Raw genomic sequence first — 27445 nt, forward strand, 5'->3', positions numbered from 1 at the left:
AATGTTTTTAAAGATTATTTTGTTTTAAAACCTTAAAATAAAAGCATGAACCACGGCTCTAGTGTCAAAGCTAAATTAGCCCAGCTTGGACAGGAGAAGGCTAACAGCTAAGCTAATTGATTTCAGGTCTGTTGGAGTAAAAAGTCTGGCACTCAGACATTTTAGAAAGCATACGTTACTTTTTACATTAGCCTGGCTAACACGTTGACTGAGAAAGTAAAAAACACCACTTGGTGCACCGGAAAGAGGAAAAAAAAAGCAGCTAGCTTAGCCCAGCGCAGTCAGAACTCACACTCGGGGCCTCAGAGGACACAGTGTCCACATTAAGAAACCACAGCAACATATTTAAGATCAATACTATTTTCCACTTTCACAGAATTTCACAGCATATTCATTCATTGTCAGGACTTTAACCCTTTAATTGTCAGTTTGTTTGGGTAAAACCACTGAAGTTTTTTTTATCCATTATTTTCCATATATTAAATGTTGAGAGGAAATGTTCTGTTTGGATTATCATGAAAAATAACGCCATGAGAACCATTTGCTGTCAGCTCATATGGACCTGCAATCACATAGGCTACACTTGCATGTGGACAAACTTATACAAATACAAAGTAGAATGTGATTTAGTGCAGATGGATCAAAAATTGCAGTTGTAATGATTTTAAATTATTTTGACATTTTGGTCTTTGAGGTCGTGAGTGTAGCTATTTTGTGTACGCAGTGCACTAAAGACATATTTTCTGAGCTGAAGTTGAAATTCCAAAATTCCCCCCGAAATGCACACCTTTACCAAAATGTATGCCATATGCATGAATACAGCCAAAATGATAGAAAAAATTAAGAATAAAAAGGACAAAAAAGCCTGCCTGGCTTTCATCACCTTGCACTGTGATGTGATGTTGAGCAGAAACTCCACCTTGTCTGTCCACACATAGGAAACATATTTTGCTTGGGTTTTTTCCATAGCTTCTTGGGCTGTGTGCGATAAATAAAGGTGAAGAAATAGATGTCAAACAGCTAAAAATGAATGGTAATTAGCTACTTTGGTTTTTGCTTTACCACCAGGTAAGTAGAACTCACTACGCATACTCTGGATGTTCTTCTCTGGTGTTAGAATTAATTCCACCACTCATCCTGAAATTCAATTGGTTAAAACTTAATAAGGCAGCAGAACGGGATACAAAACCAGCGGCTGCTCCAGAATAAATGCAGTGTTCACACCTACATGAACTTTTCTAGCACTGCAAACTATTGAGGTTCTGAATCTCTTTCAGGTGAAATACACTTGACTAACAAGTCACAGTGCTATTCACTATGTATATTGTTGCACTGCCAGACTCGTGAAGTCCTACTGACTTGACCTTACCATGACACAGGAATAACATGAATTCATGAGAAGGCTGGCATTTGAAACAGCAAAGGAAAATGTGCTATGAATACCTGACATCCTACAGGTCAACGGTGAACAGTTCGATTGCACAGATCAAACAAGAAACCACCACAGACTTCAATTCAACCTTTATTATCTTGTTCTTTTCTGCTTTAAATTAATTTCCTCTCCTTTTTGTAACATCTGAAATAAATGAAAACATCCTGAACAGGAGTGATAATAAAGACTGACTTAATTTAAATTGATACATAATAACAAACAGTAAAACATATGTAATGTCTTTAACGTGTCTGTAAAACACTGTTCCAGCTCAGCTTGGTATGGTAGGATTTGGCATCTTAACAGAAATGCCTTCAGTTGGTTGCTTCGTCTTAAAAACAAAATATTCTCTTATTGCATTTGACAGAAAAAAAAAAAAAAAAAAAAAAAAAATACAAACAGGAACAAAACGCTGCTAAAAAAACACAACTTAAGAGACGTATGCAATAGTGCCAATGTTTTTGAACTTTTTAGCTATCACAACAGTCAGTCAAACACGCCAACAACACCAGCACACACACCCACACACACCCACACACACCCACCCACCCACCCTTTCTCTCAAATGCAAGCTGTCAGATTAACATCTAGTCACTTCCCTGACTGGAGCCGGTAAGTGTTCAAGCAAGTGTTCAAGCAAACACACACACACACACACACACACACACACACACACACACACACACACACACACACACACACACACACACACACACACACACACACACACACACACACACACACACACACACACACACACACACGCACCACATTTCTCATGAATCTCTCATGGACAAGAATGAAAGAAAAAAAAAAAAACATTCAACATTGTAGCAATAACACAGACACTCCCGATCATCATCGTCATCATCTTCATCATATCCTCCTCCATTCGGTCATACCGTCAACACTCCTTTCATGCACACACAGGCAGGCAGGAGGGCACCTTGTACAGCGAGTAAATAAGTGATCTTAGTCATCATTAACATCATGACAATATATAATAACCAACTTGATTTCTCGAGTAAGAAAAAATACAATAGCGAGGTCAGTGTTTGAAGGGCAAACCAAAAAAAAAAAGAAAAAGAAAAAAGGACATCTCTGGATTTCCACAAAGTTTCACACATTTCTCTTTTCTTTTAAAACAGAAAAAATAATGATAAACAACCGACGTACATCAACAAGGAGATACAATTTTGCTTGTCAAATATAAGAGCAGTGTGTAACTGATGAGAAGGTGTGATGCTGCTGACATGGTGGGCGGGCGGCCGCTGGGTGTTAGCCAAGGCCACTGCTGTTGTAACATTTAGTTGTCCAGTAAGGTCTGTGTAGTTGTGTTGTAGCTCTGTTTCAAAAATGGAGGGATTTGTGGAGGATGTGTCAACAACAAACCCAAAGGCATATAGTGCAAGTTTGGCTAATGTTGTTTTTGTTTAGATTTTTTTTTTTTTTACCCTGGGTCCCATGTTGATGGCATATTTCCACCAAGGTAGAGGTGTCAGTACCTACTAAAAACACTCCTTTTCCAGATCTCAAAGGCTGCTGATCGTCCATTTGACTCAGTAGTGTGGCGCTGTCCCAAACTTTCTACAAACTCCAGATCCTTCCCCACTCTCAAGCTTCCGAAATTGAGAACTCAGAAGTACGCCTGCTAGGTCTACGAGGGCTCAGTCTGCAAGTCTGAATTTTGAGATTCGACCATTAAATAGTAATACAAAAGAAAAAAAATGTGGCACACTAAAAACAGCAATAGCTAAACTTGTTGACATGTATGACTCTGGCTGAGCCTGTCTACAGTGCATGCCTGAGTGATTGGGTCTCTGAATGCAGATGGTGGGGTTTGGAGTAAAAAGACAGAGAGCTATCCAGTTGAGTTATGGATTTCACCTTTTTCCCCGGTTCAAGTTTTACTGTTGTCTTCATTTAAAGTTAAGCGGTTTAATGTGTATGTGTGAGAATGATGTGCATGTATTGAATGTAGCCTGTGTGTGTGTGTGTGTGTGTGTGTGTGTGTGTGTGTGTGTGTGTAGTATGAATGTTGGGTTTCTGCATGTCGGGTGACCAGTGTAGCTTTAATTCACGTCGTCTGTGCATGTAAATAAGTACAGAGTGTGACATATGTATTACAGCTTGGGTGTAAAATGTGTATGTCAGTCGGACCCTTAGATGGAGTCGGCCCCCCCGCCCAGCAGGTCCTCTGGCAGCAGTGAGGCGGGGCTGCCCATCTGGTGACGATCCTCCAGTGCCGGGGAACCCCAGAGGCTACTGCTGGGGTATCCAGCACCGCTCATCCCACCCATCCCCCCCCACAGGCCCTGCCTTCCGGCTTCCACAGCCCCGCCCACCCCGGTCCCATTGCTGCTCCACTGGGTGAAGATGCCCAGCCCGGGCCCCTGGGTGGCGGACTGGTCCGATGAGCTGCCTGTGCTGTCCAGACTCTGCCACCCGGAGCTGGAAGACCCGGCTCCTCCATTTCCTGCTCCTCCAGCTGTGGATCCTCCATCTACTCCTCCTCCCCCGCCGCTGCCTCCTGCTCCACCTCTCTCACAGTTTCCTCCATTACTGTTAGCCCCCACCGCGGAGGTTGCCGTAGGCCCGGAGCCTGCAGAGCCGGCTGTGGATCCTCCGCTACCGGCTCCTCCAGCCTGGGAATGTGCAATATAGCGAGCCACATCCTCCTCGCTTACAAACTCCGCCAAGATGGTGGTGTTACCCAGAACACACCTGGCATAAACAAAAAGTCTCTCAGTATCTCCTAAATAATGTATGGGTTTTAAAAATGGTTTAAACCTTAGCATTAAGACTGGAAGCAGTGGAATTATTATTATTATTATTAATTATTATTTATAAATGTAAGTTTTTTTATAGATTAAACAAACACAATATGTTTTAATTGGTGAACTTTTGAGTTGCTGGTCGGTAGATTCTGTTGCCTGTGGATAGAGCTGGGCTAGTAAGCTAAGTGGCTGCAGGGTCCAGCTAAATTTAACAAATAGATATGAGAGTGATAATAATAGAAAGATGTTATCAAAACAGACTCTCTTACATGTGGAGTGCACTCTGGGCTTTGGCTGCCTCCTGTTTGGAGCCGTAGCGAATCAGAGCTGTGCCCTGGGTCAGGCCAAGGTGAAAGGTCAGCAGGGGGCCGTGCTGCATGCAGATGGTCCTCAGTGTAGAGCCATCAATCTGCAGGAATATACAAGATGGATGAAGAGTGAAGAGTGATAGAGATAGGCAGAGGTATGAAATTCAGAGCAGTGTTTCAATGTGGAATCACTTTTTGTGCCCGTTCGTGATTAATGCGAGCATGAAGTAGGATTAAATAAGACAGTAGTAGAGTAGAAAAACAGTAGTGCCAGTAGCTGTATCTGTTTGTACCTGTGGTGTGAGGTTGCTGAGCACCAACCAGCAACTTTCCCGAGAGCTGCTGTCACTCCAGGTTGAGCCTGCATAGAGAGAGAGAGATAGCAAAACAGAAAAAAAATCTGAGTGAGAGTTTTCACATTCCCTGTAAACACAACCCCACTGTGTTTTGCCCCTCAGCTTCTCAAATGTAATAAATGATGAATAACTTTCCCGCTGCTTTAACGGAGGCTTGGCTGCACTTCAAATCAAATATAAATGGACTCAAGTTCAAAAGAGCGCTGTGTGGAATCTCAGCAATCAGATCCAGTTGTTTTTCTCTCTGGTGGACATTTCAATCAGCTGAATATTTCAACAAGTGCTGAGCCCGAATGAGGAGAAGGGACAGCCTTGTAACCCAAACATGAAAAACGCATTACCAGTGGTGCTGGAGCCACCGCCCCAGCCCCTGCCGGCCAACCGAGGGGCTCCTCCTGACCAAGGGGAAGGCGATGGCTGCTTTTGACTGGCTAGTCCTGGAGGTGGACGGGACAGCTGGTTCTGGCTGCTGCCACGGCTGGCTTTCCAGGACTTATGTCCGATGGGCTCTGGGGGCCAGCTGGTCTTGTAGTCTGTGTACTTTACTGTAGTGAGACAGAAAAGTGAATGAGGGTATGGAGGGGTTGTGTACAGGTAAATATAATATCATTCTGTGGTGACGCCAGTGTTGTAATCAGGCCTGTGTCAGTCGTTATCCAGACAAGATCAAGATGATCAACAGTTAAGACAAAGTCAAGACAGAGACATTGAAGTAGACATTGTACAGCGTGGGATTACTGATATGTGCTGTCAGTCTCACATGGCAGGAATAATGTCCATATCATCTTTTTCCCTTGTCAGACATATTCAAATAATTTATACTGCAAGAGATGCACTCCTCCATTACAATTCTCCAGTTACTGGTGCATGCAGTCCAGTCTTGACTACAAACTAGCCAAGCAGCTGCAATATCAAAATTACATAAACTTTGTTCTAAATTGAGTGAGTGATTATAGGTTCAATTATTATGGCATTAGCTGACAAATTTGAACCATCAAATCCAAGTCAAATGAAGTTGACAAATATATAATTCAGTCATGAACTACCGTATTTTCCGGACTATAAGGCGCACTTAAAAGCCTTTAATTTTCTCAAAAAACGACAGTGCGCCTTATAATCCGGAGCGCCTTATATATGGATTAATTCTGGTTGTGCTTACTGACCTCGAGGCGATTTTGTGTGGTACACGGCGCTCATGGCGCTCTGTCAAAATTTTTTAGTACGACTTTGGTAAACTACAAAGCCGCACCGCTTGCAGCATTACGGCTATCGTAGTCAGGAGTGTCGCGGAGTAATACATACTGTGCTTCACCATAATATTACTGTGTGTGTGTGTATAAGGACCTATAAGGAGTTATTGTGAATACGCTAACGTTTGATTTAGCGGTATCAGACTGCTTTTTTTTTTATGTGTTACAACTGAACAAGGTTGGGAGTTATTGTGAACGCGTTTAATAAAGTCTGACTGACTTATCTGACTGTTTTGTTTCGCTTAATGCGCCTTATAGTCCGGTGCGCCTTATATATGAAAAAAGTTCAAAAATAGACCATTCATTGACAGTGCGCCTTATAATCCAGTGCACCCTATAGTGCGGAAAATACGGTACATGTTTAAATGGCCCTCGTTAGTACAGAACATTTCTTTACTTACACTTTGACCATTTTTCTAAATAAAGACATCAAGACAGGGAGACAACACAAGAGGCAGAGAGAAAAAAATTAAGACAAAGCAACACACCAGCCCTGCAGTGAGACGGTGTGTGCTTGTGTTTGGTTACCTGGGTTGTGTGCGTTGTTGAGGGGACTGTCTGAGGCACTGTAGGGCCAGGCACCAGGTGAAGGCAGCAAGGTGTTGAGGGGAGGGGTGGAATCTGCAAACAAAGGCACCAACCAACAGTGTTAGAAATTATTGAAATAACCGAATGACTAAAAACTAAACAGACAAACAAAGAGAATTCAGTTACATTTATGGAGACTTATTTATTGTCTAAGGAACCTTTAGTTTTTATAGCAGCTGACACAGACTGTACAATAGAGTTGTGTAGGGGGAGGGGCTGCTGGTTTTTACCCATTTTGTAATCCAAAATCAGCTTCTTCTTTTAACAATATCCTTAATGTTACTGAACATACACACACAAGGAACTCTCCCTGGTGATGTGATCATCCTATAGGTTAATGTTACAGCCACTAGTTTTCATTATTTCAACTTTGTTCCTGAGAATTTGTGTCTTGTCCATAATTTTGAGCTTCTCTCACTGTCGCCTTAAAGCTGGAGACCGTTTTTTAAAATTTTCTCAACACTGTGAATTTTACACACAGTGATTGGATGTTTCTTGCCGACAAGCATCTTAGGAATTATAGTTACTGTCTCCTTTGAAATCATTACGAACAAAGAGATCTTTATCTATTGTACTGATTATTTAACAAGGCGTTTTTCATGCCCATCCGAGGAGTCAAGGAGGTCTGAAATTGAATCAAGTAACAGTCTCTGGAAAAAAATTAAAGGACTAATTAAAGGGGCGTCCAATTGTTCAGTTTTACAAGTCTAAATCTGAGGTTGGTCCTTGATAACTTTGCTAATACTTTGTTTTAATCTATATGTGAAGTGAACACAACTAAATATTGTAAAATAAAAAAAACACACCCCCAAGAAGCTCAGAAAAACAAATGATGAGATAAATTAGCTGCTAGACACTGTTACACTCAGTGTCATCAGACAAATGCTCACCTGTATTGTCTTGTAATAACTGGTGCTCAGTATCATTGAGGCTGGGGGACACTGCGTTTCCCATCATGCTCCCTGGGGTCATGTAGGGGTCAGATTCAGGGTCGACGCGGTCAATTCCCTTCCAGGGCACGCCAGGCTGGAACTCTACAGAAAGAAGACATGAGGTCTGATGAAGCCAGTTCATAAGGCAAAACACTGCAAGTGGATAAAGTAAAAAAAAAAAAACTAAAAGATATCACCATGAAGTCATCATCGAGTCATTTACAAGTTTTTTGAAATTTTAATTTTAAATATGCAAATGAGGCATAATAATAATAATCAAATACATTGGAGTCTAAAAGTCCTAGACCAATTTCCCAAGAGGTTTTTGCCGTGTTTTTAGAAATGAAATGTCACATAAATCAGACTATGAATGATACATGAACAAACCAAAAAAAATATCATACACCAAACCAGAAAGGTTGGTTTATGAACGCAACTGAGGTGCAGAGCTCTGGCTGAGAATATGAGAAAATGGAAATGTGTTGTAAAATTCCATATATTTTAAATGGAAACCACTATTTACAGACACAATATCTGATACAAAGGAAATGACCATGTTCGAATCCAGTAACACTACGCAGGAGAGAGAGATTATGCTGATACCGCTGATGAAATTGGGACATTATTGCGTATTGCGTTTGAACTGTTGGTGAATTTAGAAGAAAACAACTGATGCAAACAGTGGAGTAAAATGTGTATTTTGAATGTTTTCTTTCCACTAGTCTGAAAGGAGGCATGCTATGGAAGCTAAATAGCTCAAAATTAACCAGCGCAAAAAAAAAGATGATCTTGCCTACTGTGTCTCACCTCAAAGGCAAAGTTGCAGGTGAAGTAAATATGAGACACTCATCAAGGAGACAATACAACATTTCAACATGAGGAATACCACAGGTCATTATTCCAACTTTTTTAGAGTTAGAGAGAACACACTCCTCCTCTCTCCCATTATCTTGTTTTAAAGCATTTCAACTATACATTGTCACTTACCAGGGGGCCAGCTGGGCGTGGTAGTGGGCTTGGTAACCATCTTTCCTGGGGTGCGATGCCAGTTGTCACTCAACCCATCTCCAACCATCATGTCGTACTGAGAGTAGGCCGAGCCTCCTGGCATCTTTATGGGGGTGATGGGACCTGGGAGGTTGTCAAAGGGTGATGATAATGTACATTACATCACTGATCACCAGATGGGTTCACAAATCACCTTAATATGTGATTTCATATCTAATCCCATTAATGCTATCTGCTTCAACACTCATTCATTCCATGTCTTATCAAACACAAGGTTTGTATAAAGGAAGAACAAGAAAAAGACAGCTCACCATTTTTATGGAATGCGTTCTCAGGGGAGGATGTGTCTGGTGAAGAGTGTCCCTCCATCATCCACTTGAAGCGGGACTGCTGACCTCCTAGGTCCTTCATGCCCCCATGCCCTCCCAAGACAGAGCCACCCAGATCCAGACCTGGGAGGTTCACCCCCGAACCAAACCCTGCTCATAGAATGAGACACAGAAAACAAGACAAACATGAAGAGGATTATGTTTTAATATTTATCTAGTTAAAGAAAACTCCTGAGCTACTAAAACGACACAGCAAATTCTGTAAATTGTGCAACAGAAAATCAAGATAAAAATATTTCAGTGCTAAACTGATGGTGGCTTCACAAGTGATCTTTGCAAAATGTAGTACATGCACACAACATTGGCATGAGTGAGCTTATGTTCCATAAACATCTTTTAATGAAACTGGTCTAGGGACAATCGCTCACCAGAGTATGGTCCGAGAGTTTTCTGGTGCAGGTCAGCCACAGATCCTGCTATGCCTGGATGGGGCAGGGGATCAGTCCCAGGCAGTTTAGGACCCCCTATGCCACCTCCACCATGGTGGGAGGGGGATAGTTTGGAGCTGCCGCCTAAACCTCCGACCTGCTGCTGCTGCCTCTGCTGCTGGAGCACTGCCATGATCCTGGCCAACTAAGGAGACACAACAAAAACAAGTAGCACAGAGGTGGGAGAAAAAAGGTAACAAAGGAGTGTTAGATAATGCTTTAGGATGACTTTTTGTGCGTGTGTGTGTGTACCTGTTGAGGGTCAGCCTGCTGCCGCACATTCGGTGGAAATTTCCTCTGGTTTTGCAGTAGCTGCTGTTGCTGCTGTTGTGGCTGCTGCTGCTGCTGGAGGAGGAGCTGACAAGCCTGAACAAACAGAGGCAAAACGAAACAAAAAAAGGAGTGAGACTGCAACAGACGCAAATGCAAACTGTACAACAGTTTTAAAGCCTTACACTGACAAACCCAGCTGTCAACTGAATGCTATGCAGACCGAGTGTCCTTTTTTTTGGCTCCCCTAGGCAGTAATCATCATTATTTAAATATGTGGTCAATGAGTCACAGCTTTAACAAAAGTTTGTCTCATGAAAATATGTCAGTGTTAGGGAAGTTTGTGCATTGAGTGATGAGTAATAAGTGTGGTCCTGCCATGCTTATGTGTATAACAATTGTGCTCTGAGAACATCTGCTGCAGGGTTTCTACACCATTTAAATTTCCAAAATCCATATTTTCTCACCTCAATCTTAATTTTCCAGTACATTTACTGGTGAGCCACCCTACACCTGTACTGACTATGTCACTTTATACATGAGGATTAATCAACTAATGTTAGAAAACTGGAGCTCCTAGGGAGTGAAATCTCCAACTTAAAATGTATGTACACAACAAAAAACTGGTCTGAAAAGGACAAACACATTATTTTGAAACTTATTTTGAAAATTTCCAACTGTTCAGGATGGTGAAATAAACACCCTTCTCCATACATCTGAGACACATTGTGCTGCTTCTCACCAGTTGAAACTGAATGTGAGGTGGGTAGATGCTGCTGAGCATGGCAATATGCTGGGGGGACAGCTGCGGAGGGAACACACCTCCCCCAACTCCTGCCACTCCTCCTACGCCGCCAACACCCCCCACGCTCCCGCTGGGAGGGGGCATCTGCTTCAGCACAGAGCCTGGCACCTGGAGAGAGACGCAATGGAGGGCATGCCTGTTACCACAGAAACGCTTTGGTGCTGTAACCCCTAGCAACCAGATTGGCTTAGTGTTTCTCCCTGATTAACATTGATTCTCTTTCATGTTCTCATTAACTGGTGTTAACAAGTGACTTCACCCGAGTGAGTGAATGAAATTGATTCAATTCCTGGACAAGACATGCATTTCACTGTGTATTCTTTAGAGGTGAGAAGGAAACATGATCAATGTTGACCTGAGGACTGATTATGCAGTCTAGGGAGTGCAGCAATGACACTACTAATAGATGCCATGCAGCCAGCAGACCATGCTGACAATTACATGTTACATCAAAATGTTCACAACACAAAGACAAGTCTTTGAAGTACACTATCAACCCAACACAAGACCCTGATTTTCTTTGCTCATCCTACATTGGAGGCAAAGTTTTCTTCTTAAATCCAATACATGTGATGTGCATGGAGCTTCAAGTGCCATCACGAACACAATAAGGCGCAATATTAGGTTTTTTTCTTTTGGTTTGTTTTCTCTCTTCTTGGCTTTTTAAATAGCTGACACATGCCAACACAGGCAGTAAACTTACAGTAATAGTAAATCCCATGTTGGTTTGTTTTAGTCCTTTTTATTTTAGAAGAACTGAACACCAGCTGATCATAACAAGAAGAATATAAATGTGGAGACTGCGAAAAGTTGAACAAATTTCCAACCTGAAGTAATTCAGCTTTTTCCCCGGTTACTTAGGTGCAGACATAAACAGTAAAGATGACTCATCATACAACTGGTTTACACTGACAGTCAAGCCACATACTTCCTCTGTAAGAAACATGTCAGGTGGGAGGGATTAGTAGAGTGAAAGCAAAAGCTAATGTACCTGAGGTGACAGGAACTGATGAGGCACTTGCGCTCGTATCCCCGGGGACTGGTTTATGGGTGGGACACTTGGCTGGTGTCTTGACTGACCCATCCCTCCACCACTTCCAAAGATACTGTGACCGCCCTGAGATTCAGAATGGAAAATTAAACCTCAGATAATCCATGACAGCAGAGAAATAGATGTGAAAATTCACTAATACAGGAGAATGTGACAGGAAATTTTGGGAGCATAATTATCTTACAAAAAACAGAAAACTACTAGAACCTAATGTAAAGATGGCAGGACAGAAACAAGAGGAGTGGTTATCTTACTTGTCTAAAAGGGATAGTGTGGTTGAAGAGGGAATGGGGCTTGTAGACAGTGGGTGGTGAGTACAGAGAGCAAGGACCCTCCTCCCCAAGGCACCCATCCTGATTGGTCAAAGGCAAGGTCTGTCACAGTGACAGCCAGGGGAAGACCAATTTGAGTGGTGGTAAAGGGGGGGTAGGGGAGGGGTCAGACAAGGAGAAATGGGGCAGACCAGGAAGAAAAGGTAGAATCACAAGAGGAAATAAAGAATAGTGATAAAGGACAAAATGTTATCTAGACATGAGAAAGACATAAGAGACAAAGACCACTAAGGTGGCAGAGGGACGTTACCTTGTCATAGTAGGACCCAGAATCTCCAGGTGCTGCCTCTTTGGAACCAGGTGGACGATAAGCCATCCCCCCTCCTCCTCTTCCTCCCTTCCTCATATCTCCGTTGTAATCATTCATTCCCATGCCTCTTTTCTCTGCTTCCATCTTCTTTTCCTGGAGAGATCCTGGAGCCAGGTCAATGTTTGGGCCACTGGGATCATCGTTCTGTGAAACACAAAAGGCCATCATCATGATCAGGACCATCAGTAACAGCACTGAACATTTCCTGCCTTGCCCTGCCACAATAAAACTCAGACAATGAGTAAAATGCTAAGACATGTTCTGTCTTACCAGCAGCCCCATGTTAGAGAACTGTCTGTTGATGGGGTTCATCCATGAGTCTCCTCCACCAGCCTTCAGTGGACCCTGAGAGACAAATACACCAAAGTGAGGGAATGACAATTTAGATTTCGCCACTTCTACAAATATTTTAAACAGAGAAATATGTCATACAGAATGTGGAAAACTTTGTATGGTTTAGGTGGAATTTCTTTTTTTCAACTCTCTCAAGGGGGGGGGGGGCATACTTATCAATCCATCTTCAGTACCTTCAACCTTTACTTAGTTCAGCTTAGCTCACTTCAGAGATGTTCGTCACCTGATGGCTAAGTAGCGGCATAAAATACATCCATGTCTTAACTGGACTGGATCGACTATGTAGGCAGAACATGCACAATGCTTAAAAAAATAAACTGAACAAACCATTTAACCACATCAGGGTCACTGGACCCAAATATGCCTTTGTGCTTTGAACAAATCTTTAGTTTTTCACACTTTTCCTTTACCAAGATTAATTTTCCCACCAGTAACCCACCTTGTTGCTGGGCTTCTTCCCGGTGTGGCTCTGACCCCAGCCCCCATTGCTTCCCTGTCCCCAGGATGAGCCACTTCCCTGGGAGCCAGTGCTGTTCCACATGCCACCTGCCTCCTCCTCATCCTCCCAGCTCGAGTGACGCGAAGCTGCCACAGAGCTCTCTTTGTCCCCCCAGCCATCTTGCATAGACTTTGAACCTGTGGGGTAAAAAAAGTCACAGTTAATGCCATGAACAGATATGAAATTGATATTCATTCTCCATTTTCTTTAATGAACCATTAAGCATCCCAGCGTCTCATATGCTATGCATCACGTCTGTTTAGGCCAAACTGGCACGCCACAAACCTCAAATCGTGATATTATCAAATTAGATTGTTTTTCTAACCACATGTGCTTTAGTTTTTATTTGATTTTCTAACCAGATTTGATGGGGTTGGGAGTAGGGTTTCCCCAGCCCGTTGTCTTTCCTCCAGCATTATCAGGGTCTCCCCACCCAGTAGGGGCATCATTAGGCTTTCCCCAAGCTGCTGTGCCATTGTCTACTGTAGGACTAGTTGGAGGACTACCACCCCAACCTGACGGACCTGAAAACACACATTGACAACACATGTTAAGTTAAGATGGAGAAGCATGACTGAGATCCTTTTAGCAAGGACACAACTATTTTCAAGTCCTACATCTGGACTCCATACATGCAGGCTGAGCCATCGTTAACTTTTGTTTCTGTCAACTGATGTCATCAGAACTGTTCCACATGTTTACATTGGTTAGCAATGGTATGGGGGCTACAAGAGCTATGGTAACCCTCCTCCATGTACTGCTTTGATGGGTTTTTGGATTGAAGTGGTCTGGCACATTGATCCAAACTCAAAGCATCTTCTTTGCAGTCACAGTATTACCCAGCAAACATACACTTGCAGAAAATGTATGTATTTAATGTCTCTGGGTTGGAACACCTACTGAAGGTGCAGTAGTGTGGCTGATTGCTGTTACTGTGCTTTTGAAGATCAAACTGCAGAGATAGCATGCAGATGTCTGTCTTAAAAACAACTGTATCTCTCTTCCATATAATTCATCTTTAAGTTTTTCTCTTTCTTTCTTTACTGATGATTTAATAAAATGCAAATTAAAAAAAAAAAATCAAATTTCAAGTTTCTAATGTCTTACCCATAGCTGAAGCTTTCCCTGGTCCATGGCCAGTGCTGAAGTCTCTGTTCCCTCCAGGCCCTGCAGCTTGCCTGCTGGGCTGCTGCTGTATTGGGGGTCCCTGCTGTTGCTGTTGCTGTTGCTGTTGCTGCTGCTGCTGCTGCTGCTGCTGCTGCTGCTGCTGCTGCTGCTGCTGCTGGGCCTGACCCTGAACATGTGGCTGCTGGCCAGTAGGGGTGCTGTTCTTATCCCACAAGTTGACCGGCTTGTAGTTGTAATGGGTTGGGTCTCCCCACGCTGATGTTCCATCGTCTATCTCATTCTTCCTGCTTATAGACTGTGGCGAGGGTTCCTCCCAGCCGCTTGGTTCAGACCCACTTCCACTTCCTCCGGGGCCGCCAGGGATGGGCCCTGAGGTCCAGCCTGAGCTTTGGTTCTGATTCTGGGCTTGAGAGATGGGTTTCCTCCCCCCGCCCCCTTGCATAGCCCCTTGGTCCAACGCTTGCTGCAGCTGTGGATGCTGATTGCGGGGCTGTGATTGTTGCTGTTGCAGTTGAGCCTGTGGGCCTGTGATGGAGCCCAACTGGCTGTTTGGCATCTGGTGCATTTTGTTTCCTCCACTCCAATTTTGATGGGGTTTGGCCCCCATTCCCCCAACAACTCCCATCCCCCCTCCTCCACTTCCTCCTCCCCCTGTGCCCCCTGCTCCCCAGGTTCTCCGGGGTGCATTATCATCCCAGTTTCCCCAACCACCCACACCTGAATCCCCACCTGAGTTTCCTCCATTCTTCCTGTCATCCTCCCATCCTCCACTATTTGATTTGGACTCTTGCTCTCCCCAGTCCCTACCTGCCCCAACCTTCTGTCCTGATCCCCACCCACTTCCTCCTCCATTCCCACCCATTTCTTTCCAACCCCCTGCCCCTTTCTCCTCCTGATTTCCTCCCCAGCCTCCACTCACTGGGTCACCCTGTTGACCACCCCATCCTCCTCCATTTCCTCCTCTACTATTGTCTCTCCATTCCTCACTCCCCCAACCCTTGGGCTCCTGGCCATTCCCAGACCCCATCCCTTCTCCACCCCATCCTGTAGCCTTCACCTGCTGGTTATGTCCTGGTGCAACCCCTGACCCCATACCCGGTCCTGTTGTGGTCACTGGTCCAGATTGTGAGACGCCAAGATTCCGCATATTGGGGCCTGAAGGTGGTGGGGCTCTCCCAGACAGAGAGGCCCCACTACTGCTACTGTTGCTGCTGCTCTCCCAGCCCTCTCCGGAGGACCCAGCAGATGCAACCAGGGAAGGATTGACCCCTTGACCCACTGATTCAGTGATTTGGGTCCTGGGTCCACCAGAATACTGAGACGAACCACTGAGAGATGATGGGTGCTTTGATGTAGCTGATGACAATCCACCTTTACTCTGTCCTCCATGTTCTTCAAGATCCCAGGCCGTGTTTTGTCGGATCTGTGTTTGGCCCCAGCCTGTGTTTGAAAGGACCCGTGGGTCCAGATCAGACCGGTTTAGCAAGCTTTGTAAGGCAGCTTCAGCGTTAGGTGCCTGGCGGCGAGAACGACTTTGACTGCTGTTAGTTCCGCTCCCGCTTCTGGAATTTCCACCGCTGGATGAAGATCCTCCCCTTGTCCCCTGTCCTCCAACTCCCCCACCCCATTCCCCAGTTTCGCTCTCTCCCTTCTGATTGTCCCAGACTCTGGTCATAGTGGTGGCTGTTGAGGAAGACGAGGAGGTGGCAGGGGGGTTGCCAGCTGTGCTGCCCCCACTACTGCTGCTGTTACTGCTGCAGGCTCCACCCATTCCCTCTCCTCCTGGATTAGCTCCCCCAATACCAGTGGTGCTCCCACTCCAATCACCACCAGAAACTCCTCTCTCCCCTCCTACTCCTGATGACCCCCACCCTCCCTGAGATACCCCAGAGGTTTGACTACTGTTTCCCCCAGTTCCAGCACTGCCCCAAGCATTAACCCCACTAGTGGAACTTGGATACCCCCAACCCGAGGTCCCATTATCCCCTTCAGCAGCTCCGAATCCCCCTGTGCCACCTTCGCCGGCCTCCCATCCATCAGTCCTTGAGGCACCCGTTTTGGAGTTAGCTGCAGGGTAAGAAGGCTGGCCTCTCCATGAGGAGGCAAGACTGTGGTCTCCCACACTCATCCCGCCTCCTCCCACACCATGGTCCATTCCTCCCCCAATCCCTTCCCCCCCTGCGATTTTTGGTCCCGCTGATTCGCTGTCCCACTTCCCCCCTCCCATCTCTCTGTCTCTGGATTGCATTTGGTGAAGTTGGTGCTGATGGGTGCTTGATTGATTCACAGATAAAGGTGGGTGACCCCCCAGCACCCCGACTGCCCCACCTCCCAGACCCAGGGAAGCAGAGTTGTTGGCAGACAAAGACCCTCCAGGGCTCTGGTGATGGAAGGAAGACGGACCTCCTTCCCCTGGTGCAGCAGGCCCATCCTGCTGCACCAGGGCAGGCCAGGCCGAAGGGTTGGCATTTGGATTGAAGTTGGCACCTGGAATCCCACTGCTGCCGTCAACGGGGCCACTGGCATCATGGCTCCCTGGCACAGCGGAGGCTTTGGAAAGTGAGGAGGGCTGATGTAGCAGAGGCCCAGCTGCAGCTACTGCATTCCCCCCTCCAAGATGACCCTGGGAGGCAGCCGTCCCCCATGCCACACCACTGGACGACTGCATACATTCATTGGGCAAAGAGAACGAGGAAGTGGGTGAGGATTGGTTGCCAGAGGCACTGTTGCTGTTCACAGGCATTCCATTGTTGCTGCTGCCCCCACCAGCCCTGGTGAATGAAGCTCCTCCCCCATCATTGCCAGCGATGCTAGGCCACTCTTCCAGGTCGTTGCCATCGACAATCACCTTCTCCCTGCCCTGAGAGGAGGTCTGGCTGCCTGAGCTCGCCCCCCACATGGAATTTGCATAATTAGAAGTAGTAGTAGAAGCAGCAACTGATGATGAGGTGAGGGCCAATGAGGAGGCAGCCGCACCAGAATCTGAGAAAGCAAATCCCACAAGAGAGAGACATCAAAAGGAAGAAACGTTAAAATAAATGATCCAAATAATGTTTACACTGAATAAATGTATTCTAAATGTGACCTACAGCATTCCTAACACATACCTGAGACAGCAGCCATGTTTGCATTTGGGCCATCCCCTCCTCCTCCCCCTCCCAGCAGCATGGAGGACAGTGGCGGCTGACCCCTCTTCAGTAGCACTTTATGGTCCTGCTGGCAGCGGAATCGCGGCGGCACTTCTCTCGGCATGTAGCGTGGTTGCTGCTGAGGCGCCTGGGCTCCGCCTCCGCTACTTGTACTGCTGTTTCCAGCAGCACTGGGGCCGCCAGCGGTGGAGGAAGAACTGGTGGTGGAGGTGGGCTGTCCGTTGGCCACCGCCAGGCGCTTGGCATTGTTGCCGCCCTGTGACGGGGTGGCAGCACTGCCAGGGCCTGAGGTGGCTGGGGATGGGGAGGCAGAGGGGGTGGGTCCAGGGCTGGGGGAGGCAGAGCTGCTCTGTGTGGCAGGAGACTGGGTAGACGCCGGCTTGGTCAAGTCTGGCACTGCAGGAAGGGCAAAGCAGAGAGAGATAGAGGCAGAGGGGAGGGAATTGAGTAACACTTAACCAAGGACATCTGCAGAGAACAGTGCACAGTTAATTTTCTGAAAATCTAAACATAATTTTGGTTTAAAATACATGAGGAAAATGAAGATATCACAAAGAATTCCCCGGTGCACATATTTGGGGTTCATGAATGTTGCTCTAACCCCTTTTGTTATTTAAAACTCCAACATGCAAATATTGCAAAAGACAGACAGTAACTAATTTTAAAAACAGACAAATCCGATGAAACTGAAAGTAACAGATCAATTTCCAGAAGAGAGATAGATGAACTTTGGTGAACATAGCAAACACCTAACATCTATATCTAAACACACACACAAACACTACTGTGCTGCTTACCTTTGTTTTTTTGTTCTGTAACCTAAAATAAACAGAAAATAACATATTAGTTGCTAAATTATTCTTTAAAAAGCGTCAAAGTGAGAACAAAAATACATTTCATTTCAAATGTAAAACCTCAGTAAAACAACATGATTTGAGAAGAGATGAAAAATATAATACAGGAGACAGCATGGGGTTTACAAGAATGAAACTGTGATTGTGGTAAGATTAAGAAAAAAAATCTTCTGTGTCTAGGTGTGCCAGGATAATAAAGTATCAGTCCCCACACTCAAGATCTTGTAGTTGTTGAGACTTGCAATGTCTTAAACGGTGTTCTGTTAACACTGACAGGAAGAAGACCAAACAATGTTGGGATTATGTCTATTTGTTCCATTTCATACTTTCAAATCTCTACTATTTTGAAACTCCTCACTGGTTAACGCACTCTTTCAGAATTGTGTTGATTGTAAACTTTTGTTTTCTTTAAAAAAAATTACGTTGATTTGTTCAAAAAGATTAGTCCATTAATCCAAAGTTTCTTTGAGTTGCTGTCATTCTGCCTTCCCCAAAAAACAACTACAGTGGAAACTGTTTATAGTGATCATGTCTGTCCATGTTGAATAGATCACTTTAAAATCAGATTATTATTGTAGCTGAATTTTTCCCTTTTTTTCCCCCTCATTCAGATTACCATTTAATTAACATTTGTATATTTATTACATGAATATAAAGTAATCAAACAGACAGCATCGCTTTTTTACTGATTTAAAGATAAAATAAACTGCATTGTGGCCCACTGCTGCTCCAAGTCTGATCAGGGTGAAAGCCTTACACCTGCTCACGTAAAATACCCGCTGCTGCGAGAGAACGGTGACAATGCACTGTAGCCCCACAAGTAAGCAAATCAGGAATGGAAAGGCAAAATAACTCACTGAGCCATGGCAGTAAAGTTATCACATGGCACACGAATGCGCACAAATATACACAGCAAGCGCACGTACGCACACTTAAATGAACTTAGGTTGGGAGAGCAGACAGCAACGGTCATTAGACACTATTACAGTCCAAAAACCTCGTACCAATAAGTTAGAAGAGAGCCTCAGAATATGACAGTTTGCAGTAGTAGACTCCAACAATTTTTATAGTTTTCCATATGTTGTCACTGATAAAAAGACCCAAAGTCAACAATGTAAGTGGACTACTTCACTACTGAAAGAATTTTTTTAATGGCCTTTATATAGGAATTATTCTGTCCCAAGCTTTTTGATCCCTACAGGTGGTTGAAGGCTGTAACTGATCACTGTAATTAGTTTCCACTGTATTTGAACTGAACTATAATAATTACACAAATGTTTGACAACACACTTCATATTAACATATAATTCAATGGAATAGACATCAATTTGACAGATTTAGATGAGATTTACATGTGACAATGATATGATACCATGACATGTACTCAATACTTATATTACCAACCAACAATCTGACAGGATATAGAAGTGAATTAAATATATCAAACTTGTACATGACAGCGGCATACTTAAAAGGACAACAAAATTGCCCACAACAAGCACAATCTTTTCATGTCAAGTTATGTTTCCCTATGTAAAAATTGTCATCCACACATCCAGAGCTACCCATGCATATGCTCTACAGTGTTTGGACTAATATTTACATCCAGAAAAGCTTGTACATTAGTGTCATGGGACTCCTTTGCTGTAAATGTAAAATGCTCATAAATACAGTCCTCAAGTTGGAAAATATAAGCACACTATAATCTGAGCCCAAAAACTGCACAACCCCAAATATGCAAAAACAGCATACCTAATCAGAAAAATTACAGCCATTGATATACTATATAAAATATAATGGGAGTTGCTCTCAATTGTTATCAGACTGTTGTTGTGCATTGTGCTGCAACATGTTTGCTCAATTGTGCTGAACCCAGATGGAGGAGTTTACAAATCATTGTGGGAAGCAGATGCAAATCATGAGCCCCACATAAAAATTTAAACCAAATATGGTTCCCTAGAGAATCAAAATCGATTTTGCCATTTTAAAAGACAGCAGTGTCTCTTTGGGTTTGTTACATAGTTGGCTGGCCAACCTGCAAGTATTTTAGTTAACAGCCATTTAACACAGCATATTGTATGAAGCCACAAAAATCTATTTCATTTTGATTATATTACTGACTTAAGAGTGTTACTGAGGAGACCAAATCAGCTGACAAAATGAACATGCTCACCTTCTGAGAGGCTTCCCTTTTCCTTTTGTCTTCTTTTTTCCTTTTCTTGTCTTCCATGAACTACTGCTCCTGTCCTGATACTCCTTTCTTCTAGAGAAAAAAAAGAAGACGTGCCAAAATGTGGCTTCACATTCACCATTTTAAAATCACTGACTGCTTCTTTTTATAGGTGGTGCCTTTTAACAGTAATAGAAATCACTGCTCAAACACACAGACTAATAGTTAATGATGACTGCTGCTAAAATCAAAAAGCAAAAAAAAACATCACAGTTGCTACATGACCAAGTGAGCGTTCATCCATGTGTTTAAGCGACAATGGACTACATGCTTGATTGGATGGATCAGCCATCAGGTGCTAGAGCTAAGAATACTGCTGGACATGTGGGCAACAAACACAGCAATTATCCCTATCAGAAGCATGCAGAAATCTGTAAGCTGATCACACTTGTAGATTCAACCAATTTAGACGGTTTACAAGAGGCTTGATTTAGTCAGCAGACTGACTGAGTATGCATGTGGCTGAAGAAACCACCACTGAAGGTTCAAGACGCATGTTTGTACTTTAATTGTTTGCAAAATGGAGTGTGAGCAAATCTTCAGGGTTAGGCTCTTCGACAGCTGTGAGACAATAAACGTGTGCGATCCAAGAATACCAAATAATGCACTGTCATTAGGATTCCCTACATAGGCACTCAAAGCAGGATGATATGGACAAATCCAACTAACATTACACTTTTGATCAGATACCTCAATATTGAAAAATAGACCATAATGATATTTTAGGGTTGGTTTATGAGCTTTCGATTTACGGATTTTTTTTCCTGAAGAAAACTACTATTTCCTACCGGTAGATGGGCAGGCATTCACTGTTTAGCTTATCTTTAACAGTCTAATTGGCTTAGAAAATGTCGTCACGCAACCACAATGTAGTCAGGAAAGTACACAGCAGTATATAACCAGCAGTGTAAATTACCCCACATAATGTTTAAGCTCCTATTACCGTGTCGAAATATAACTCGTCGGTTTATTAACGGAGAAGAAAACAGACTGTTAAAATGCATCAACTTAAAAAAACTTCTAAGCCCTGATGGTGTCCGTCTTCAGCTGATTTCGTTCTGGCTTAGTGCCATAATATTTCCAGGAGGCATGAATCCTTGCATCACGGAAAACGAAACCAACATCCAAGCTGAGGCATTTCAGACGTCAAGCCTGGCGGGTCGGAAAGCCAGAAAGATTGACTGATTATTACGAGCTGTCAGATCTGCATTCAGCTCTGTCCAGCTACCCTTCAAATCACTGATTAAAGCTACACCAGCTAATGTTACGCTACTAGCTCATCAGCATTTAGCTAGCTAGCGTTACAGCATTAGCAGATCTGGATTTTCTTGAGCTCAAAACCGTAAAACCGTTCACGAAAATCAAACATACCGTGACGGTCGCTTAAACCGCACCGTGTGTAAACAGAAATAGCCAATCACCGTCCCAGCTGTTCGGAGTTTATACAAACGACAATTTTGATAGCAGCGGCTGGTAAAATACTTCGTCGTTGGCTAACATTAAGGAGTGGTTTCTACCCATATATGAAAAACGCGCAGACATAGCACAGCGCGCACATTGACAAGTTCACGTTAATAAGATCAACCAACGTAAGTTTGATAACTGCTCTGTTCCGTTTACACAACGGTCTTAAAGAGCAAATACACCGAGCCCACAGCCACATACCTAGCTCTGCTAATGCACAACCACAAATAGTGCTACATCAGTGCTAATGCTATCGTGCTATCGGACGTTAGCTGGCTCGGTAAGCTAAGTTATCTACTGACAGCGGCTACAAGTAGCCAGGCTAACAAATATACTGCAGTCATTTTGCATGCATACAAATGATAGCGAGGTAAAATATTCAGAAATGTTAGGCACATATCCAGGTACTCACCTCAAGAATCACATATGAAGTAAAGCTAGCGCGCTAGCTAGCTAGCTTAGCTAAAGTGCTTCAGTGCGATTTTTTTTTTAGCTTTTTGAGGCATTCGTCGAGGCTACAAGAACAGCGACGCCTGAGCGGATAGTCAAGTAAGTGGCAGATGATGAAAATACACGCGTAATAAGCTACTGGTTTGTAAATAAGTACTAACGTTGTAATAGTGTAAACCCTAATGTGCAGAAGAATTTAAATTTCAAAGCGCTGTGGAGTCAGTCGGTTGACGGGCGGCCATTTTGCTGCTCAGTATGAAGCGTCTCCAATGGCCAGGCTGTGGCAGCTGCGTGGAAGCTCTCTGACTGGCTGGCTCCTACCGAGAGGGATGCATAAAAGACGCTTTTTTTGACCTTCATAAACTTTTGACAGTCAAACTTAGCACCGCTATACATGTTTCGCAGGTCAACAGTCCACCCAAACACACCTTTTAAAGTAGCCACCGAAGTCATAAACGGAAAACAGAAGTCAGCACTTTGCAGCAATTTGCAAATCCATAAGCGCTGCTCATAACTCATAACATCTCTTGACAGCATGGGACCGAGAAAGAGGGGAGCAAGGAAAAGGAAAGCCGAAGAAGCTCTGGGAGGAGAGAAGGAGGGAGAGGACACTGAGGAGCAAGAGGCTGATGAGAGAGGAGACAGGAGGAGGAAGGACCGTGGAAATAAGAAATACATTGGAGCTCATGTTGGCATTCAAGGTGAGGTCTAATATCACCCCCTTAAGTGATTAAAAGACACACATCCGCTCACTCACAGTTCCTGTGCTGCCTCTTTTACGTGCACTCAGGTGGGATATGGAAAGCAGTGGAGTCCTGCACAGAGATGGGTGGCAGCAGTTTCGCTCTGTTTCTGGGCTCCCAGCGGTCATGGAAGAGGCCCCCACTAGACCAGACAGCTGCAGCCAAGTTTCGGGAGCAACTTTCCCTTCAAGGGTTTGATCCGGCTCACGTCCTGCCTCATGGGTCTTACCTGATGAACTGTGGCTCTCCCAAAGAGGGTTTGTCATGCACTGATGCATTTTTCCATAAAATGCTGTCCTTGACTTTTCCTCCCTCCCTCCCTCCCTCTCACACTCTCAGTTACCTGCCCTTGTCTTGCTTTTGTTATTAAATCTTTCCAACTGTGTCTCCTCTTCTCGCCTGACAACCTCCTCTGGTTTGTGTAATGTGTTGCACCCAGATGTGTTTGAGAAGAGCCGGGCTCTGCTGGTGGATGAGCTCAGCCGCTGCAGTGTCCTGGGCCTCAGCCTTTACAACTTCCACCCCGGCTCCTCGCTGGGCTCCATTACCACCGAGCAGTGTGTGGACAAGATAGCGGGTGCCATTAACCACGCTCACCAGCAAACACCTGCTGTGGTTACAGGTACAGGGGGTAGATAGAAGAATAGCAACACACAGTACTATGAAGTATCACTGCAGTAAATACCCTTCTGAAGAAGCTTATAATATCTGGAAATTGTCGGCTGTCGGACCTATTTTTATTGCCTTTTTATTTCTGCGATGATGAGAGTGACTGCTGTTCCTTTTTATTGATGTATTTTTCTTTATATTATTTTTAAGCCACGTAATTTTGCTGATGCATCTGCAATTCACGGTGGAATTACTGTAAAACATAAAAGTCAGCTACTCCAGCAAGTCGTGTTTAGTTGAATTAGCGGCATGTTACTTTTAACAAAGCTCTTGTAATCACTACTATAAGAAATTAGCTTTAAAGCAAGGCAAAAATTTAGAGGTACGGTGAGGCCAGATAGTCCATGGTGCTGATGTGCCAGTTGCAAACACTGCAAAATTCTACAATGTAGCAGGGAAAAGTGTGAAAAAAATAAAACAGCGATGACACATGGTATACACAGGAAAACTGCATTTGCAAAGAGGAACAGAAACCTCTCTAACACTGACTCACAGACACTTAATGGGATATTTGCCTGGCAACATTACAAACTACAACCTCAGAAAATAACACCTTTTTGATAATCTCGTCAAACAGTGAACATAATGAGCATCACAGAAATAGGAAAGAGGAAGTTACTGCAAAGCGATATTTTATTCAGTGTTTGAATCTCAGTGTAGCGAGAGAAACCCACTGCTACAAATTTAATTTGTGGGTTAAATGCCTTTGCGTGTAATTAATGAAATTAGGCTTTAATATGTTGCTCTTATATATTTCTCATTAATGTTTCACTATCAGAAGTCTGTTATCAACCATCTATCTATCTATTATCAATCATCACCATCTCATATGAAACCGTGTCACCTCAGATTGACCTTTGCATTGATACATGACTTAGTAAGAGCTGCTGCAGGCTTGACACTGCTGTTGCATTACTTGTGATTCATGGCACCAACCACAGTCTTTTTGACTCACAGTACCCAAATGCCACTGGTGTGACAAGAATACAGTGCAGTTGGATGCCTGCAAAAACACTGAAGCAGTAGCAATCAGCGCCCTCAGCCACAAACAGCAGCCAAATCAATCTAGTATGCGTACCAGGTGTTGGGGCAGGATGAAGGGCAGGATGAAGGGCATATGACTTATGTAAATGGGTGTATCAAATCGATACTGCTTTCTTTTCTCTTGCCCTCCATGGGGTCAGTGTTGGAGAACATGAGCGGTCAGGGCAGCACGGTGGGTGGTCAGTTCTCTGAGCTGAAGAGCATCATAGACAAAGTGAGAGACCAGACCAGAGTTGGAGTGTGTCTGGATACCTGCCATGCCTTCGCAGCAGGTGAGTGAAACTGGAGGTTGACCTTTTCATCCAATAAAATCAGTAGAAGACAGTCAGTCCCTATCAGCAAGTTGCTGTTCAGCACCATTTCTTCCCCAACCACCAGAGTTAACACAGTCTACCTGTCAATAGGCAATTTAAGGCAAGGTAAGGTAAGTTTGCCCATTTTCCAGGATATAACATAAAATCTGCTCGATGTTATGAACGGTAGCTATATAAAAATGGGCGTGGGCGTGGGCTCCGTGTCTGAAAAGTGAAGCCAATGTGGAAGTGCCTTAAACCTGATTGTATTGAAGCCTATGGGAAAATAGACAAATTCTCACTTGATTTATTACCTCAGTAAATGTGTTCCTAATTAGTTTATGGTCTCAATCTTCTTCAATGCAACATGATGTTCATTTTTTTTAAAATGATGATCCATTTAGAGGAAAATAGTCAATAAAGCAGGGTATGCATTAAGGCGGGGCTTCTGTGTCATTGTCAGACTGCACCACACAAGGCAGCCTGTCTGACAGTCAGTTCACAAACCAATGGGTGACATCACGGTGGGTTGCCACTTGCTTTGTATCTGAACATAAAAAAAAGCTGCTTTTGATTTGGCCGACAGGGAACCTGTGTTCTACTTGTCTCGGTAGGATATGACCTGGCTGCAGAGGGAGGAGTGAAGGCCATGCTCAACAAGTTTGACCAGGAAGTGGGGCTCCACTATCTCAAAGCCATCCATCTCAATGACTCCAAAGGTGCAGCCAGAAAAATAATTCAGACACAGATCAGCATGATGGTCTATTGTGCTCTAAGTGCTAAGTGAATTCCTTTTTGGTTTGCTACTTACAATTAACCAAACTGAGAGCATGCTTCTGAATTCTAACCTCTTGCATGTCAGTTGATAAATTCAGTCTTTGTTGTTTCTATCTTTGTGATATGCAGGTAAACTGGGCTGCAACCTCGATCGCCACGAAGACATTGGTAAAGGTCACATTGGAATCTCTGCTTTCCGAGACATTGTTAATGAGCCCAGACTTGACAACATCCCTCTGATCCTGGAGACACCTGAGCGGTAAGATAACTGCAGAGACAAGGAATCTGCCTGTATGAAATTAATACGATCACAACAGTGGGAAACCACAACAATATATTTGCCTGAATAACAAGTAGGATTAAAGTAGAAGAGCTTCTAGTCCTAATTGAGTTTTTTTAGTCTATAAATTAGAGAATTTGATTCAAATGAGTATTGAGCCTCTGACTTTCAGAGTCATGACTGTTGCCATTTGATTTAGTGAAAGAAAGTTTAGTAGGATTGTCAGAAAGTTATTGCTCATGCATCTTAAAGTAACACCGCTGTTATTTCCTTTTCCAACAGTCCTGGATTCGAGTATGCTGAGCAGATTGAACTTCTCTATTCCCTCTGTGAGACAAAATAGAAAACAATCTTACTGATGTATTGGCACTGCTAAAGTAAACCCTGCAAAACCACAGCTCAGTGGGGGAAAGAGAACCGAAGTTTTTGTCAAGGACCAAAGTGACTGGATGGTGGAAGCTGATCTCCTTAAACATGCTAAGAAATTGTTCGGTTGTTACTCACAATGTTACAAGTTTGAACAAGAAATGTGCTTCGTCTCACAGTGAAGTTGAATAAATGTGTTGTTGAAAGATTTTGAGCTGTCCGGGGTTTTCCTGTTCAGCCTTTAGAGGGCAGCAAGAACACACGAATGCAACACAAACCTAATGTGAGCACCTCAGTGCTTTTGGTGTCAAAAATGTATAAAAATCCAACTTACATCTACATTTTCATTTGACAGTCACAATTGTAATGGAGCATATTTTGTTTGTTTTGTTGTTATTTAGTGACTTTAATTTCCTTCTCTGATCTATTAACATGCCACTGTTTGAGAACACAGGTAAAATAGGTCAAATACAACGCACATAATATATCACTGCAATTACTCTGCATCATGTGATACAGTATGAAATAATACATTTTTTTTCCCTGTAATGTTACTATGATAGGAATATCAAATATCAAATCTCTCTAACAGGACTATTGCATCAGCTTGGAAATGGTGCTGTCATCACCTGTGCACCTATATCTAATTGACAATTGTCATATATCTCTATAGATTGCATAAGGACCCCCTACACCACACACACACACACACACACACACACACACACACCCACACCACCCTCATCCATAGTGAGCTCTCACATTGCTCTACAAACGGGTCCAGCTGTCAAATACCAACACTTTGGTGCAGCTGTTGACCCCTGGGAGGACAGCAATTGATTGTCACACCTACTCTAACACCCCACAGTGCACATAAACATGCATGTATACACACACACAGGGAAAAAA

The 27445-nt window shown here is 43.7% G+C and overlaps 2 protein-coding genes across 8 annotated transcripts; one reads left to right on the plus strand and one right to left on the minus strand.

Moving 5' to 3' along the window:
* Positions 1 to 1509: 1509 nt before the first annotated feature.
* Positions 1510 to 22470, minus strand: tnrc6ba (trinucleotide repeat containing adaptor 6Ba). Of its 3 annotated transcripts, none has more exons than XM_071462201.1 (22): positions 22327 to 22470; positions 20394 to 20480; positions 18164 to 18185; positions 17325 to 17762; positions 14197 to 17199; positions 13449 to 13613; positions 13030 to 13226; positions 12507 to 12581; positions 12177 to 12380; positions 11849 to 11968; positions 11535 to 11660; positions 10481 to 10651; positions 9721 to 9834; positions 9409 to 9613; positions 8963 to 9130; positions 8631 to 8774; positions 7602 to 7745; positions 6652 to 6744; positions 5215 to 5418; positions 4811 to 4878; positions 4479 to 4618; positions 1510 to 4156 (listed from the first exon to the last, which is right to left on the minus strand). In XM_071462201.1, the coding sequence occupies exons 2-22, from the start codon at positions 20448 to 20450 to the stop codon at positions 3595 to 3597; spliced, it is 6420 nt and encodes a 2139-aa protein (XP_071318302.1). In that variant the 5' UTR covers positions 20451 to 20480; positions 22327 to 22470; the 3' UTR covers positions 1510 to 3594. The 3 variants fall into 3 exon arrangements, with proteins under 3 accessions (XP_071318302.1, XP_071318301.1, XP_071318303.1); XM_071462200.1 differs by having other exon boundaries at positions 20394 to 20483; XM_071462202.1 differs by lacking the exon at positions 11849 to 11968 and having other exon boundaries at positions 20394 to 20483.
* LOC139608445 (probable endonuclease 4) lies at positions 21189 to 26745 on the plus strand. Of its 5 annotated transcripts, none has more exons than XM_071462205.1 (9): positions 21199 to 22039; positions 22408 to 22463; positions 22899 to 23065; positions 23155 to 23364; positions 23547 to 23729; positions 24961 to 25092; positions 25728 to 25832; positions 26020 to 26149; positions 26453 to 26745. In XM_071462205.1, the coding sequence occupies exons 3-9, from the start codon at positions 22900 to 22902 to the stop codon at positions 26511 to 26513; spliced, it is 987 nt and encodes a 328-aa protein (XP_071318306.1). In that variant the 5' UTR covers positions 21199 to 22039; positions 22408 to 22463; position 22899; the 3' UTR covers positions 26514 to 26745. The 5 variants fall into 5 exon arrangements, with proteins under 5 accessions (XP_071318307.1, XP_071318306.1, XP_071318308.1 ...); XM_071462203.1 differs by lacking the exon at positions 21199 to 22039 and adding an exon at positions 22138 to 22194; XM_071462206.1 differs by lacking the exon at positions 22408 to 22463 and having other exon boundaries at positions 21189 to 22039.
* The last annotated feature ends 700 nt before the right edge of the window (positions 26746 to 27445 follow it).

This window comes from Trachinotus anak, unplaced genomic scaffold (assembly GCF_046630095.1).
Source record: "Trachinotus anak isolate AG129_WGS33_773 ecotype Australia unplaced genomic scaffold, CSIRO_AGI_Tana_v1 ptg000025l, whole genome shotgun sequence".
Classification (NCBI taxonomy): Eukaryota; Metazoa; Chordata; class Actinopteri; order Carangiformes; family Carangidae; genus Trachinotus; species Trachinotus anak.